At 38.5% G+C, this 16,509-nt stretch overlaps 1 protein-coding gene across 10 annotated transcripts in view; it reads right to left on the bottom strand.

The window, feature by feature from the left end:
* IFT81 (intraflagellar transport 81) overlaps positions 1-16,509 on the bottom strand; it is a 202,807-nt gene that overhangs the window by 30,012 nt on the left and 156,286 nt on the right. For all 10 annotated transcript variants that reach the window (XM_036874999.1, XM_036875000.1, XM_036874996.1 and 7 more), the window contains one exon: positions 8,761-8,910. In XM_036874999.1, the coding sequence (XP_036730894.1) occupies positions 8,761-8,910 (150 nt within the window). The remainder of the gene's footprint in view (positions 1-8,760; positions 8,911-16,509) is intronic.

Genomic DNA, 16,509 nt, shown 5'->3' with positions numbered 1-16,509 from the left:
AACTGAATCCACTTTTTCCTCCTGCTTCATCCTGTTTCCTTTACTTCTTTTTTCCTAAGAGCACTTACTGAATTAATCATATGGGGAGGAATAAGAATTCTTGTTTCAGGTTCTGCTTCTAGAGAACCTGACCAAACTACAAGGATGGGCTTCTAGGGTAGGATCACTCACCGGGTGAATGGAACTGAGAGCCCTATCATTGGGGGCAAGCAGAGTATCGTTAGTCCTAGGCATGTTATAGCAGTACAATTGCTAAGACTGGTGAACTAGAGCAGAATATAGGTGGAAGGGATTATGGTGGGCATGACAATGGATGGCTTGAATCTCCTTCAAGAGAGTTTGCTGAGAGGAACAAAGTTGACTGACAGGCATAACTGCTGCCCCTCTGGATCCACCATCACGTTCACACCAAGGCCATGCTTCCCCCAGGCTGTTCCCAGCCAGAGGCTGACCCATTCCTGTCTGACAGGGAACTCCTCTAATTGGTGACTGGCTCAGGAACTCCCCATCATCCCAACCAAAACTTCCTTAAAACTGTGCTTACAGCCTAAGGCTCTTCCTCTCCAATCCTCCTTCCTTCTTCTTCCTTCACAGAAGAGCCTAAAGGCATTTAGAGCCTAAAGGCTTTCCCTGCCGTCTGCTGCTCAATTCCCTTTGCCCTTCACAAAGGCTTCCTCCAATAAATCTCTTGTACATCTAATCCAATCTGGGCGTATGCTTCTTGGAGGACCTGAACTATCACAGGAACATACTAGCTGGTACAGTGTTGCTGGTGTCCGAGAAGCGTGAAGAAATAGTAACTATAAGGACTACGAAATTGGGGTGGCTGTTGCTAAGCTCAAATGACAGGCTCAAATCCATTAATCAGTAATTTAAAGCAAAGTGATAAGTCAGAGAACCTCCTTAGGAGCTTTAAAGAAACCCTCATTTCCTGTGGCTACGGGGCAGAGAGAGCTGAAAACCACGGACAGGACTTAAATTGTAAGACTGGCAAAACTTCAGAGAAGGCTGAATATATCCTATGTCAAAGTCAGGGCTCTGATAGGGAAGGGAAAGGGTGCTGAGTCTGAAATGGGGATAACTGGATAGGCTCACTTGAGAACCTTAAAACCCCAGATTATCTTTTATCTTCTGGGCAGTGGCAAACGGCTTAGCTTGTTGGTCAGGGGCCTGGAGGAAGCAAGATAGCAAGACTGAATGACTGGGGACAAGGAGGTCTCGGGAAGAGGCATCTGGATGGAGCTATAAGAGTTAACACTAAGTGTGAAGATCTCTTCATCACATGTATATGGCCACTGGACAATGCCCACAGCAGAAGAGGCACTCAGCAGCCGAGTGGAAAGGATGATTTGGCCTTTCCAAAAAGGCCAAAAAAGGCTGACAGTAGATGTCAGCCAGCCTCTGTCATTGGCCACCCAGTGTGTGGACAATGGGCTCATGAACAGAATGGCTATGTTGGCAGAGATGGAGGCTAAGTATGGACCAAATAACATGGGCTCTCTCACTAATGCTCATCTAGCTAATGCTACTGCCAAGTGTCTGAGCTGGCAGCAACAGAGACCAATCCTGAGTTCTGGGTATGGAATCATCCCTTGAGGAAACTGATCATCTCCTTAGTGGCAATTTGATAACACCAGATTCTTTCTACCTTGAAAAGAACAACACTTCATCCTGAATGAGACTGACCCATATTCTGGGTAAGGGTTTGCTTTTCTTGCCCACAGTGCTTTAGGCAGCACCACTATCCAAAGGCTCAGAATGTCTGGTCTACTAATGTGGAATCCCTCATAATATCACCTGAGACCAAGGGACCTACTTTATGGCAAAGTAGGTATGGTGATGGGAACATGACCACAGGATTCAGTCACTGTACCACACACCATCCAGAAAGCTAATGGCCTGACTGAATAGTGGAAGGGCCCTATGAACGTACAGCTAAGGTACCAGCTTGGAACTGATGGCCTGTGAAGATAAGTTCTATTCTTCATGATGGAGTGTATATCTTAAACCAATGTCCATTACATGGTGTTGTGTTCCAAATAGATCCAAAGACCCAAAAATACATGGGTCTTGGAACCATGAGATGAAAGTATGAGTGTTATCACTCACCAGAATTCCCACTCATCCACAGGGAATTATGTTTCCCTTCTTGACAACTTTAGGCTCTGTGGGTATAAATGTTCTGGTTTCCATAAGGCACATGATTCCACCAGAAGGCACATTGAGAGGCCCTTTAAACTTCATGCTCTGCCTACCATCTTGTCACTTGGGCTCGTCATGCCCACAGACCAGCAGGCAAAGAAAAGAGCAATTTATTGGCAGAACATGTTAAGGATATACAGATGCTGCTATATAATGAGGGACAGATAGGAATAAGTTTGGCATTCAGGTGATCCATTAGGGCATATCTTGGTACTCTCATGCCCAGTTTTAACACTAAATGGGTAAGTTTAGCAACCACAGCCTGATAAGGGCATTGTACTAGAATCTCATACCTCTTAAGGATGAGGGACTGAGTCATCCCACCAAGTAAGTCATCCAGCAGTCCCAACCTTTTCGGCACCAGGGACCGGGTTCGCGGAAGACAATTTTTCCACAGACGGCAGAGGGTGGGGATGGGGGGGATGGCTCAGGAGGTAATGCCAGTGACGGGGAGCGGCAGATGAAGCTTCGCTGGCTCGCCCACCGCTGACCTTCTGCTGTGTGGCCCAGTTCCTAACAGCCTGCAGACCAGTACCGGTCCATGGCCTGGGAGTTGGGGACCCCTGATAGACCACTGGAGGTGCTAGCCAAAGGTGTGGGGAATCTAGGATGGATGGTAGAGGAAGGAGATATTGAGTATCAATTATGTCCTTGGGATCAAATGAAGCAAAGAGAGTTTTAATTTGTCCTCCTAACCCTCCTGTTTTCCTAGAAATTTTGACCAACTGTAATCCTGTATAAACTATACCAGAATGGAGTGACTTTAATGTGAGAAACAAGTAGATCTCAGTAGTACAAGGGGTGGCTTATAGTGGATGTTGTTGGTGCTCTACTCAAACCTCATCTGCAAGCTGCAATGAGAGTTGACTGCTAATGGCTCACAGATGCCCCCTTCTCCAGAACATGCCCTTAGCCCAAGGGGGGCTGCCTCATCTAGGAGGTTATACCATGCCATAGCCAATGACTGACTGATATGGGAGTATAAAAGGCCAGCCCCCTTGCCTCAAGGTGGAATCAATTCCATGGTGCAATGTGTGCTCCAAAGTTCCTCATGGATTCAAAATGAAGCTGTTTTCAGTCGGGAATACATCCTTGCTTGGCTTTTTTCTGCTGCTCCATCTGTTTCCCTCATTCCCCTTCTTCTGAAGGTACTCCCTCCCTCAGTAAATCACTTGCACCAAGTACTCCCCTCTCAGGCTCTGCTTCTAAGGAACCCAGCTTAAGAAAAGATGTAAAGCAGGGGCTTCCCTGGTGGCACAGTGGTTGAGAATCTGCCTGCCAATGCAGGTGACACAGGTTCGAGCCCTGGTCTGGGAAGATCCCACATGCCGCAGAGCAACTGGGCCCATGAGCCACAGTTACTGAGCCTGCGCGTCTGGAGCCTGTACTCTGCAACAAGAGAGGCCGCGATAGTGAGAGGCCCGTGCACCGCGATGAAGAGTGGCCCCCGCTTGCCACAACTAGAGAAAGCCCTTGCACAGAAACAAAGACCCAACACAGCCGTAAATAAATAAAAATAAATTTTAAAAAAGCAACAAAAAAAAAATGTAAAGCAAAAACTGATGGAACTAAAAGGATAAAGATCAGAGATATTTTAAAACATCTTTTTCAATAACTGATGGAATAAGCAGATGAAAATATAAATAGAAACATGAATACATGGAGGCTAAACGATACACTACTTGATAACCAAGAGATCACTGAAGAAATCAAAAAGGAAATCAAAAAATACCTAGAAATACATGACAATAGAAACACGACAACCCAAAACCTATGGGATGCAGCAAAAGCAGTTCTAAGAGGGAAGTTTATAGCAATACAATCCTACCTCAAGAAACAAGAAACATCTCAAATAAACAACCTAACCTTACACCTAAAGCAAATAGAGAAAGAAGAACAAAAAAACCCCCAAGGTTAGCAGAAGGAAAGAAATCATAAATATCAGATAAGAAATAAATGAAAAAGAAATGAAGGAAACAATAGCAAAGATCAATAAAACTAAAAGCTGGTCCTTTGAGAAGATAAACAAAATTGATAAACCATTAGCCAGACTCATCAAGAAAAAAAGGGAGAAAACTCAAATCAATAGAATTAGAAATGAAAAAGGAGAAGTAACAATTGACACTGCAGAAATACAAAGGTTCATGAGAGATTACTACAAGCAACTATATGCCAATAAAATGGACAACCTGGAGGAAATGGACAAATTCTTAGAAAAGCAAAACCTTCCAAGATTGAACCAGGAAGAAATAGAAAATATAAACAGACCAATCACAAGCACTGAAACTGAGACTGTGATTAAAAATCTTCCAACAAACAAAAGCCCAGGACCAGACGGCTTCACAGGCAAATTCTATCAAACATTTAGAAGAGCTAACACCTATCCTTCTCAAACTCTTCCAAAATATAGCAGAGGGAGGAACACTCCCAAACTCATTCTATGAGGCCACCATCACCCTGATACCAAAACTAGACAAAGATGTCACAAAGAAAGAAAACTACAGGCCAGTATCACTGATGAACACAGATGCAAAATCCTCAACAAAATACTAGCAAACAGAATCCAACAGCACATTAAAAGGATCATACACCATGACCAAGTGGGGTTTATCCCAGGAATGCAAGGATTCTTCAATATATGCAAATCAATCAATGTGATACACCATATTAACAAGTTGAAGGATAAAAACCATATGATCATCTCAATAGATGCAGAAAAAGCTTCTGACAAAATTCAACACCCATTTATGATAAAAACCCTCCAGAAAGTAGGCATAGAGGGAACTTATCTCAACATAATAAAGGCCATATATGACAAACCCACGGCCAACATCATTCTCAATGGTGGAAAACTGAAACTATTTCCACTAAGATCAGGAACAAGACAAGGTTGCCCACTCTCACCACTATTATTCAACATAGTTTTGGAAGTTTTAGCCACAGCAATCAGAGAAGAAAAAGAAATAAAAGGAATCCAAATCAGAAAAGAAGAAGTAAAGCTGTCACTGTTTGCAGATGACATGATACTATACAGAGAGAATCCTAAAGACGCTACCAGAAAACTACTAGAGCTAATCAATGAATTTGGTAAAGTAGAAGGATACAAAATTAATGCACAGGAATCTCTTGCATTCTTATTCACTAATGATGAAAAATCTGAAAGAGAAATTAAGGAAACACTCCCATTTACCATTGCAACAAAAAGAACAAAATACCTAGGAATAAACCTACCTAGGGAGACAAAAGACCTATATGCAGAAAACTATAAGACACTGATGAAAGAAATTAAAGATGATACCAACAGATGGAGAGATATACCATGTTCTTGGATTGGAAGAATCAACATTGTGAAAGTGACTATACTACCCAAAGCAATCTACAGATTCAATGCAATCCCTATCAAACTACCAATGGCATTTTTCACAGAACTACAACAAAAAAATTTCACAATCTGTATGGAAAGAAAAAGACCCTGAATAGCCAAAGCAATCTTGAGAAAGAAAAACGGCGCTGGAGGAATCAGGCTCCCTGACTTCAGACTATACTACAAAGCTACAGTAATCAAGACAGTATGGTACTGGCACAAAAACAGAAATATAGATCAATGGAACAGGATAGAAAGCCCAGAGATAAACCCACACACATATGGTCACCTTATTTTTGATAAAGGAGGCAAGAATACACAATGGAGAAAAGACAGCCTCTTCAATAAGTGGTGCTGGGAAAACTGGACAGCTACATGTAAAAGAATGAAATTAGAACACTCTCTAACACCATACACAAAAATAAACTCAAAATGGATTAAAGACCAAAATGTAAGGCCAGACACTATAAAACTCCTAGAGGAAAACATAGGCAGAACACTCTATGACATAAATCACAGCAAGATCCTTTTTGACCCACCTCCTAGAGAAATGAAAATAAAAACAAAAGTAAACAAATGGGACCTAATGAAACTTAAAAGCTTTTGCACAGCAAAGGAAACCATAAACAAGACGAAAAGAAAACCCTCAGAAAGGGAGAAAATATTTGCAAATGAAGCAACTGACAAAGGATTAATCTCCAAAATTTACAAGCAGCTCATGCAGCTCAATATCAAAAAGACAAACAACCCAATCCAAAAATGGGCAGAAGACCAAAATAGACATTTCTCCAAAGAAGATATACAGATAGCCAACAAACACATGAAAGAATGCTCAACATCACTAATCATTAGAGAAATGCAAATCAAAACTACAATGAGGTATCACCTCACACCAGTCAGAATGGCCATCATCAAAAAATCTAGAAACAATAAATGCTGGAGAGGGTGTGGAGAAAAGGGAGCCCTCTTGCACTGTTGGTGGGAATGTAAATTGATACAGCCACTATGGAGAACAGTATGGAGGTGCCTTAAAAAACTAAAAATAGAACTACCATACGACCCAGAAATCCGACTACTGGGCATATACCCTGAGAAAACTATAATTCAAAAAGAGTCATGAACCAGAATGTTCATTGCAGCTTTATTTACAATAGCCAGGACATGGAAGCAACCTAAGTACACATTGACAGATGAATGGATAAAGAAGATGTGGCACATATATACAATGGAATATTACTCAGCCATAAAAAGAAACAAAATTGAGCTATTTGTAGTGAGGTGGGTGGACCTAGAGTCTGTCATACAGAGTGAAGTAAGTCAGAAAGAGAAAAACAAATACCGTATGCTAACACATATATATGGAATCTTAAAAAAAAAAAAAAAAGGTTATGAAGAACCTAGTGGCAGGACAGGAATAAAGGCGCAGATGTAGAGAATGGACTTGAGGACACGGGGAGGGGGAAGGGGAAGCTGGGACGAAGTGAGAGACTGGCATGGACATATATACACTACCAAATGTAAAATAGATAGCTAGTGGGAAGCAGCCGCATAGCACAGGGAGATTAGCTCCGTGCTTTGTGAGCACCTAGAGGGGTAGGATAGGGAGGGTGGGAGGGAGATGCAAGAGGGAAGAGATATGGGGATATATGTATATGTATAACTGATTCACTTTGTTATAAAGCAGAAACTAACATACCATTGTAAAGCAATTATACTCCAATAAAGATGTTAAAAAAAAAAAAAAAAGAAACATGGAAGATTTGAGTAGCATGGTTAACATACTGGACTGAATTGACTTTTTTTTTTTTATAAGTTTTTTTTTTTTTTTTTTTAATTTTTATTTATTTATTTATTTATGGCTGTGTTGGGTCTTCGTTTCTGTGCGAGGGCTTTCTCTAGTTGCGGCAAGTGGGGGCCACTCTTCATCGCGGTGCGCGGGCCTCTCACTATCGCGGCCTCTCTTGTTGCGGAGCACAGGCTCCAGACGCGCAGGCTCAGTAATTGTGGCTCACGGGCCTAGTCGCTCCGCGGCATGTGGGATCCTCCCAGACCAGGGCTCGAACCCGTGTGCCCTGCACTGGCAGGCAGACTCCCAACCACTGCGCCACCAGGGAAGCCCTGAATTGACTTTTATGGAACACCATCCCCAACAACTGCAGAATATATATTCTTCTCAACTGCACATGGAACAATGATCAAAACAGACCACATGCTGGGCCATAATGCAACATTCAAAAATTTCAAAGGACTGAAATCACAGAGTATGTTTCCTGGTTACAGCGGAAATAAGCTAGAAATCAATAACAGAAAGGTAACTAGAAAATCCTCAAATGTTTGGTTTTAAGCAATAACCATAGGTCAAAGAAATCACAATGAAAATGAGAAAATATTTTAAAGTGAGCAATAATGCAATTACTACATATCAATTTTAAAAGTGCTGTTACAATCTATGTTTAGCGCTGTTAGAATCTATGTTTGATGCACTGTAAATTTTCAATCTTAAGTTCCCTAGAAGCAAACAATATTCAACAGAATGAGACAGAAAAGTTCATATTGCCAGCTAATTACAACTGGTTGAAATTTCATTCACCTCTACCAGATTATTGCTAGCTGGTAAGCCAACATCCTGATGAAATCATTTCCCCATGGGTAAAAGAAAAAAAAAAGCCAAATCAAGAAAACTCAGAGGAACTGGTACCCACGATGAGAACAGCTTTGCTGCTAGAGGGATTTCTCTGGGTTTAACTTTTTTCTGAAAACCAAGGCACAAATATATAAGGAACAAGCCTGCAGGCAAACTTCCATATAGAACCCTCCCTGGATACTTCTTTCCAAAGCTCCATGGAAGTGGCTGCTTAGATTTCTGCCCAGCAGGCCATGATAAATAAATTATTTTATAGTCAATCTCTTGGTATGATCATTTTGGTCATATTAACTAGCTAACCAAAAGAAAAACCTACTTAATAGAATTCAACTTCTATTAATTACCCCAAAGTCAGAACACATAAAAAAGTTAGTGCCTACTGCTACAGTAAAATACAAAAAATAGGCTTTTATGTCATCTCTGTAATTAATCAGAGAAAATGAATAATTTAATGGTTTTTCTAATAAAAACAATGACCTCAGTAAAAAGCTATAACCTATAAACCTCCTGGCATTTGTACTTTTAGAACCCCGAGATAACAGTGTATTACCAGTTGATGTTGAATATTTTCATGACGTTGCTTAAGAAGTTCTTCTGTCCTCTGCAAGAGACCAAATTCAGCTTTAAATTCAGCTATTATCTGATGCTTCTTTTTGAAAACTGTACTCTTGCTTCTAAGTTTACTGACATATCGTTTGAACTGTAAAAGAACACAACATGTAGTTTAATAAGTAGAAAAGTAGTTGCTAAATATCATATATAACCTCAGTGTATTAGAAAAATTTTCTTTTCTACCATCCTACATGTGGGTCACAAGTATATAATAATAACTTAGTTTTATTAGAAAAGTTGGAAAGACTAACTGTTCAGTTAAAATACTTTGTGTATGTTTTTAATTTTTGGATCCATTAAACACTGTAAATCATTATACAAAAGCCATTTATTTTGGGCTTTACAAATAAGGATTAGGAAAACAGAAACTTCAACACTATAAAAGTAAAAAGGTTAAAAAGAAGAAGAAGGGACTTCCCTGGAGGTTCGGTGGGTAACACTCCACGCTCCCAATGCAGAGGACCGGGGTTCGATCCCTGGTCAGGGAACTAGATCCCGCATGCATGCTGCAACTAAGAGTCTGCATGCCGCAACTAAGAGTGCTCATGCTGCAACTAAGATCCGGCGCAGCCAAAATAAATAAATAAATAAATATTAAAAAAGAAGAATAAGAAAGCAGAAGACCATTTCTGGTTGGGGTCTTATCATGATATCTCTTATGTACTGTACTATTTTGGTGGCACTGGATCTACTGGGGTTAAAATAGCCAACCAGAATAGTCAACACTTGTAGCTACTACTTATCATTTAAGAAAGGTACTGTGACCATATACCCTATGAAGCATCTGAAGTTCATCCCAAATGTTAAAAAGCTAAAAATATTCCAAATTAGTGGGAACTCATAGTTGCTTAATTCAGCTATTTACCTACTAATGATATTAAAGTTATAACTACTCTAATGGAAAGACCCCGTTATTAAATAATACCAACAAGAGTTTGGAAAAGCAAGTGAAGTGAATATTTAAAGGAATTCATTTGACAAGTACTATTTATTAACTATTATGTACTAGGCACTGTGCCAGACGCAGAGAATACAATTCTAAACAAGATGCTCGCATGTCCTGCCCTCATCAAGCTTAAGGAATAGTGGGGGAAATAAACATTGAACTGATGTTCACAACCACGGTGAACATTATGAAGCAGTGAAGGGGACCTGAGAATAAATAACAGGAGTTTAAACTGGGTTGTGATGAAGGTAGGAAATGTGGGGTTGGATTTTAGGGAGGTGGGTTTTGACAAGTTTCTCAAAAATAATTTAAGCCAAGACTGAAGTAGCAGGAATACATCAGAGGAAGGAGGAAGAAGCAAGGAAGAGCATTCCAAGTAGAGGAAACAGCAGGTGTAAAAGTCCCAAGGCACTGGCTCATTAAGAGTATTGCTCAATATGAGAAGCAAATGTGAAAATTTTCTGGTATTTCTGAAACAGAACATAACACATTAAAAAAAATCACTTTCTCTTATGTACCATTAGTACTAAGAATTTTTACTACATAAAATAATTTTTTCTGCTCCAACCTTTTATTAACTACATTATTTTTAAAATGTCCATGGTAAGAATCTGGCTTATTATACTTAAACGCATCACTTCAAAAGAAAGCCTTCATATTACCTAATATGAGAAAATTCTTTGATAAGCTTAGCCTTTTAAATGCCCAATTCTTTACAAGGATAATTGGGGGGGGTTATAAATAGTTTTATAAATAATGAAAGTAATGAATGTATTACTGAAATTTTAGAAAACAGAAAAAAAGGAAAAAATTCACTCAAAGCCACTATCCCAATGCAAGCTCTATTATCATATGGTATTTTACCTCCTAATTTTAAAGGCTAAATCTAAGGTCAGTATTATAAATTGTAAGGTAGCAAAATAGGAAGGAGAACATTTCTAAAATTTAGGTTTTTTTTTTTTTTTTCTTAAAGACTTGATTGATTCCTGAATATACAAAGTCCTTAAAAATAGTAAGATTAAAAATTCTTCACATAAAAATAACCCTCTAATTCCTAGTTTAGACATCTTTTTTAAACTTGACTTAAACTTTGAAAGAAATGAGGAACACATTGTGTTTTAGAGGAAGGAAGTTCAAAATATTTTTCTATTCATGACTGAGTTAGTTTTAATATTAAGGAATCCAGCCTACAAAAAGCAAATTATCAATGGCTGTATTACAGAAACAGTTTAAAAAATTTAAGTCATACCAATGTACCTAGAATCTAATTACTTGCAATTTTTCCTTTTAAAGAATAAATGTGTAAGCCTGACATAACCACAGATTCAGAATCCCCAGACTAACTATATGTTCTATTAAAAGTGTCCTGGGCAAAGTGCCCAAAATGAAATCAATCCTGTTCATCTGCTATCCTCTGTATTATCTAGGCCAATCTTCCCCTTCTCTATCTTGCTGTGCTCTGGAACTATTTTTAAAAGCTAAAAGCTATAAATGTTTTTGGTGAAAGAACAAACCTACCGATTACTCAATGTGCTCTATGCTGATTGGTTATTATTTGGCATTCACCGGACAAACTACCTAGGGGAAAGGGAGTCGGGGTCAGATTAATGACAGTTCCATAAAATTAAGCAATAGGTGGCCATCAAAGCACTCTAAGGGTTCTATTACCTTAGACTGAATTAGAGGAATTAGAGGGAAAAAAATGGATTATCCATGATTTTCTTCCATTGGAAGATTTTTCTAACTATCATTTGGATTTTAGGTTATTTTTGAACTTTCAGATTATTAAAAAAAAAACCATGATAAAAATATTGAAGCTAAATCTTCAGACACATTCTTAATAATTTCTATAGGTCATATTCCCAAAAATGGTCAGAAGGAAATTTTTTTTTTACCTTTAACTTAGCTTTATTTTTTTATTTTTATTGGGTTTTGATACCTTCCGCCAAACTGCCCTTCAAAGGCTATTTATAGTACTGTTTATAATTGTCAATTTAATAAGCAGAATAGTATCTTATATTTTATTTGCATTTCTTTATTAGGGAACTTCACTTTTTGCCATGTTAATTGTGCATTTGTGTGGATTTTTAAAAATGATATGCCTGTCTTTGGCTCATTTTTTAATTGGAGCCTTTCTTGTGGATCTGTAATAGTGATTTTCAAACTTTTGGGTCTCAGGAACCCTTTATTGATGATCTCAAAGGGATTTTGTTTATGTACATTGCTGGCATGATAAATCTGAGGGAAAAGAATAGAATACTCATTAGCAAACCAAATCCAACAACATGTAAAAAGGATCATACACCATGATCAAGTTGGATTCATTCCAGGGATGCAAGGATGGTTCAACATATGCAAATCCATCAATGTGATAACACCACATCAACAAAAGAAAAGACAAAAACCACATGGTCATCTAAACAGATGTAGAAAAAGCATCTGATAAAATTCAATATCCATTCACGATAAAACATTCTCACCAAAGTGGGTATAGAAGGGAACATATCTCAACATAATAAACCCATTTATGACAAACCCACACCCAAAAGCTGAAAGCCTTCCCACTAAATTCTGGAACAAGTATGCTCACTCTCACCACTTTTACTCAACACAGTATTGGCAGTCTTAGCCACAGCAATCAGATAAGAAAAAGAAATAAAAGGTATCCAAATTGGAAGGGAGGAGGTAAAATTGTCATTATATGTAGGTGACATGATACTCTACATAGAAAACCCTAAAGACTTCACACAAAAATTATTAGAACTCATAAATGAATTCAGCAAGGTAGCAGAATACAAGATTAATATACAGAAATCTGTTGTATTTCTTTACACTAACAATGAAATATCAGAAAGAGGAAGTAAAAAAAAAAAAATTCTGTTTAAAATCACGTCAAGGGAATTCCCTGACAGTCCAGTGGTTAGGACTCCATGCTTTCACTGCCAAGGGGCCAGGTTCAATCCCAGGTCAGGGAACTAAGATCCTACAAGCCATGTGGTAGGGCCAAGAAATAAAATTAAATAAAATAAATAAAAAAATTAAATTAAATCACATCCAAAAAAAAAAAAACCTAGGAATAAACCTAACCAAGGAGGTGAAAGAGCTATATGCTGAGAACTATAAAACATTGAAAAAGGAAACTGAAGATGATTCCAAAAAACGGAAAGATATCCCATGCTCTTGGATTGGAAGAATCAATATTGTTAAAATGGCCATACTACCCAAAGCAATCTACAGATTCAATGCAATCCCTATCAAATTACCAATGGCATTTTTTACAGAACTAGAACAAATAATCCTAAAATTTATATGGAACTACAAAAGATCCAGAATTGCCAAACCAATCCTAAGGAAAAAGAACTAAACTGGGGGCATAACCCTCCCAGACTACAGACAATACTACAAAGCTACAGTAATCAAAACAGCATGGTAATGGCACAAAAAAAGACATATGGATCAGTGGAACAGAATAGAGAGCCCAGAAATAAATTCACACACCTATGGTCAATTAATCTTTAACAAAGAAGGCAAGAATATACAATGGAGAAGGGACAATCTCTTCAGGAAGTGGTGTTGGGAAAGCTGGAGAGCTGTATTACCCCAGCCCTCAAACCACACATAAAAATAAACTCAAAATGGCTTAAAGACTTAAATATAAGACATGACACCATAAAACTTCTAGAAGAGAACATAGGCAAAACATTCTCTGACGTAAACTGTAGCAATGTTTTCTTAGTTCAGTCTCCCAAGGCAAAAGAAGTAAAAGAAACAAATGGGACCTAATCAAACTTATAAGCTTTTGCACAGCAAAAGAAACCATAAACAAAATGAAAAGACAACCTATGGAATGGGAGAAAATATCTGCAAATGATGCGGCTGACAAGGGCTTAATTTCTAAAATATACAAACAGCTCATACAGCTCAATATTAAAAAAACCAAAAATCCAATCACAAAATGGGCAGAAGACCTAAATAGACATTTCTCTAAGGAAGACATACAGATGGCCAACAGGCACATGAAAAGATGCTCAATATCGCTAATTATTAGAGAAATGCAAATCAAAACTACAATGAGGTATCACCTCACACCAGTCAGAATGGCCATCATCAAAAAGTCTACAAATAATAAATGCTGGAGAGGGTGTGGAGAAAAGGGAACCCTCCTACACTGTTGGTGGGAATGTAAATTGGTGCAGTCACTATGGAGAACAGTATGGAGGTTCCATAAAAAACTAAAAATAGAGTTACCATATGATCCAGCAATCCCACTCCTGGGTATATATCCAGAGGAAACTCTGATTCAAAAAGACACATGGGGCTTCCCTGGTGGCGCAGTGGTTGAGGGTCCACCTGCCAGTGCAGGGGACACAGGTCCAAGCCCTGGTCCGGGAGGATCCCGCATGCCGCAGGGCAGCTAGGCCCGTGTGCCACAACTACTGAGCCTGTGCTCTAGAGCCTGCAAGCCACAACTGCTGAGCCCGTGCGCCTAGAGCCCATGCTCCGCAAAAGGAGAGGCCACCGTAGTGAGAGGCCCATGCACCGCAATGAAGAGTAGCTCCCCCGCTCGCTGCAGCTAGAGGGGGCCCACACACAGCAACGAAGACCCAATGCAGCCAAAAATAAATAAATAAAATTAAAAAAAAGACACATGCACCCCAATGTTCATAGCAGCAGTATTTACAATAGCCAAGACATGGACGCAACCTAAGTGTCCATCAACAGATTAATGGATAAAGAAGATGTGGTATATATACACGATGGAATATTACTCAGCCATAGAATACAATACTATGAATATCAAAGAATAAAATACTACCATTTGCAGCAACATGGATGGACCTAGAGATTATCATACTAAGTGAAGTAAGTCAGACAGAGAAAGACAAATATCATATGATATCACTTACATGTGGAATCTAAAATATGATACAAACGAACTTATTTACAAAATAGAAACAGACTCGTAGACACAGAAAACAAACTTATGGTTACTGAAGGGGAAGGGGGCGCGGTAAATTAGGACTATGGAATTAACAGGTAGACACCACTATATATAAAATAGATAACATGGATTTACTGTATAGCACAGGGAAATATATTTAATATCTTGTAATAACCTATAATGGAAAAGAATCTGAAATATATATAACTGAATCACTTTGCTGTACAACTGAAACTAACACTGAGACTAACAACTATACTTCAATTTAAAAAAAGAACAGAATATTCAATTATTGGACCCCTTACTTCATAACGCATAAAAATCAATTCCAACTGGATTATAGACTTATATGTGAAAGACAGAACTAAAAATCTAGAATATAGGAAAATATTACTATGATTATTGAGATAGTAAAGGATTTCTTAAACAAAACACAAAAAAAGCACAAACTGAAAATAGATGTTGATAAACTTGACTTTGCTAAAATTGAGAACTTTTGTTCATCAAAATATATATTAAGAGATTAAGAATATATGTCACAGGTTGGGAGAATATATTTATAACACATTAATCCAATAAAGAATTTGTATCCAAAAATACATAAATTAAACCTACAAATCAATAAGAGAAAGGTAAATAATCCAACAGAAAAATGGATAAAATATTTGCATAGTCACTTCATAGAAAAGAAAATCCAAAATGGCCAATAAGCATATTAAAAGATGTTTGACCTCATCTGTAACCAAATTAGTAATGCAAATTAAAACCACAATAAGATACCATTGTAATACCCACCCAATTAGCAAAAATAAAAAGTCCTTCAATACTAAGTGTTGTTGAAGATGTGGAGGAAGTAGAACACCTATACACCCCTGAGAGTGAGGGATACATAATTTAGAACAATAGATTGGAAGACAACTTGGCATACCTACTAAAGTTGACCTGTGTTCATCCCATGCCCCATCAACTCCACTCCCACAAACAGCAGGGTTTCTCACACTTAGCTATGGTGATGGACCAGTTTTTAAAAATTTCTAACCATTTGTGGACTGGATACTTTTATAAAATAACAAAAATGTTTATACAATATCAAATTACTATAAATGTTTCTAAATGCTTCCTCTTAATTTATATGGTTGTGGATTAGTAACTTAACAGTTTGTAGACTAGAACTGGTCTTCAGACCACACTTTGAGAAGCACTGTTCCAGAGCAGATCATCTTGAATGGGGTATGCTCCAGTATACTCACGTGGCACAAATATTATGGGTGTGCCAAGATGTGCAAGATATTATAAAGAACTCCAAAGCCAGTCATCCTCAGCTATAAGCAGCTTTATCCTTTTACCTCAGTATGCTAAACAATAACCATTTTCTTTAAGTGTCGTATGGTGAAAAAAGGTAAGAAACGGAACACTACCCTGGAAAAACCCTTGCTCATAGTCACTGGGAGACATACATAAGAATATTGATACCGTTTAACTTTTTTTTTTTCATAAATTTATTTATTTTATTTACTTATTTTTGGCTGCGTTGGGTCTTCATTGTTGCGCACGGGGTTTCTCTAGTTGCAGCAAGCAGGGGCTACTCTTTGTTGCGGTGCACAGGCTTCTCATTGCAGTGGCTTCTCTTGTTGCGGAGCACGGGCTCTAGGTGCGCGGGCTTCAGTGGTTGTGGTGCGTGGGCTCAGTAGTTGTGGCTTGCAGGCTCTAGAGTGCAGGCTCAGTAGTTGTGGTGCATGGGCTTAGTTGCTCCAAGGCATGCGGGATCTTCCAGGACCAGGGCTCGAACCCGTGTCCCC

The sequence above is a fragment of the Balaenoptera musculus genome, chromosome 14 (assembly GCF_009873245.2).
Source record: "Balaenoptera musculus isolate JJ_BM4_2016_0621 chromosome 14, mBalMus1.pri.v3, whole genome shotgun sequence".
In the NCBI taxonomy this organism is placed as follows: Eukaryota; Metazoa; Chordata; class Mammalia; order Artiodactyla; family Balaenopteridae; genus Balaenoptera; species Balaenoptera musculus.
This window is presented reverse-complemented; position numbering and strand designations above follow the sequence as displayed.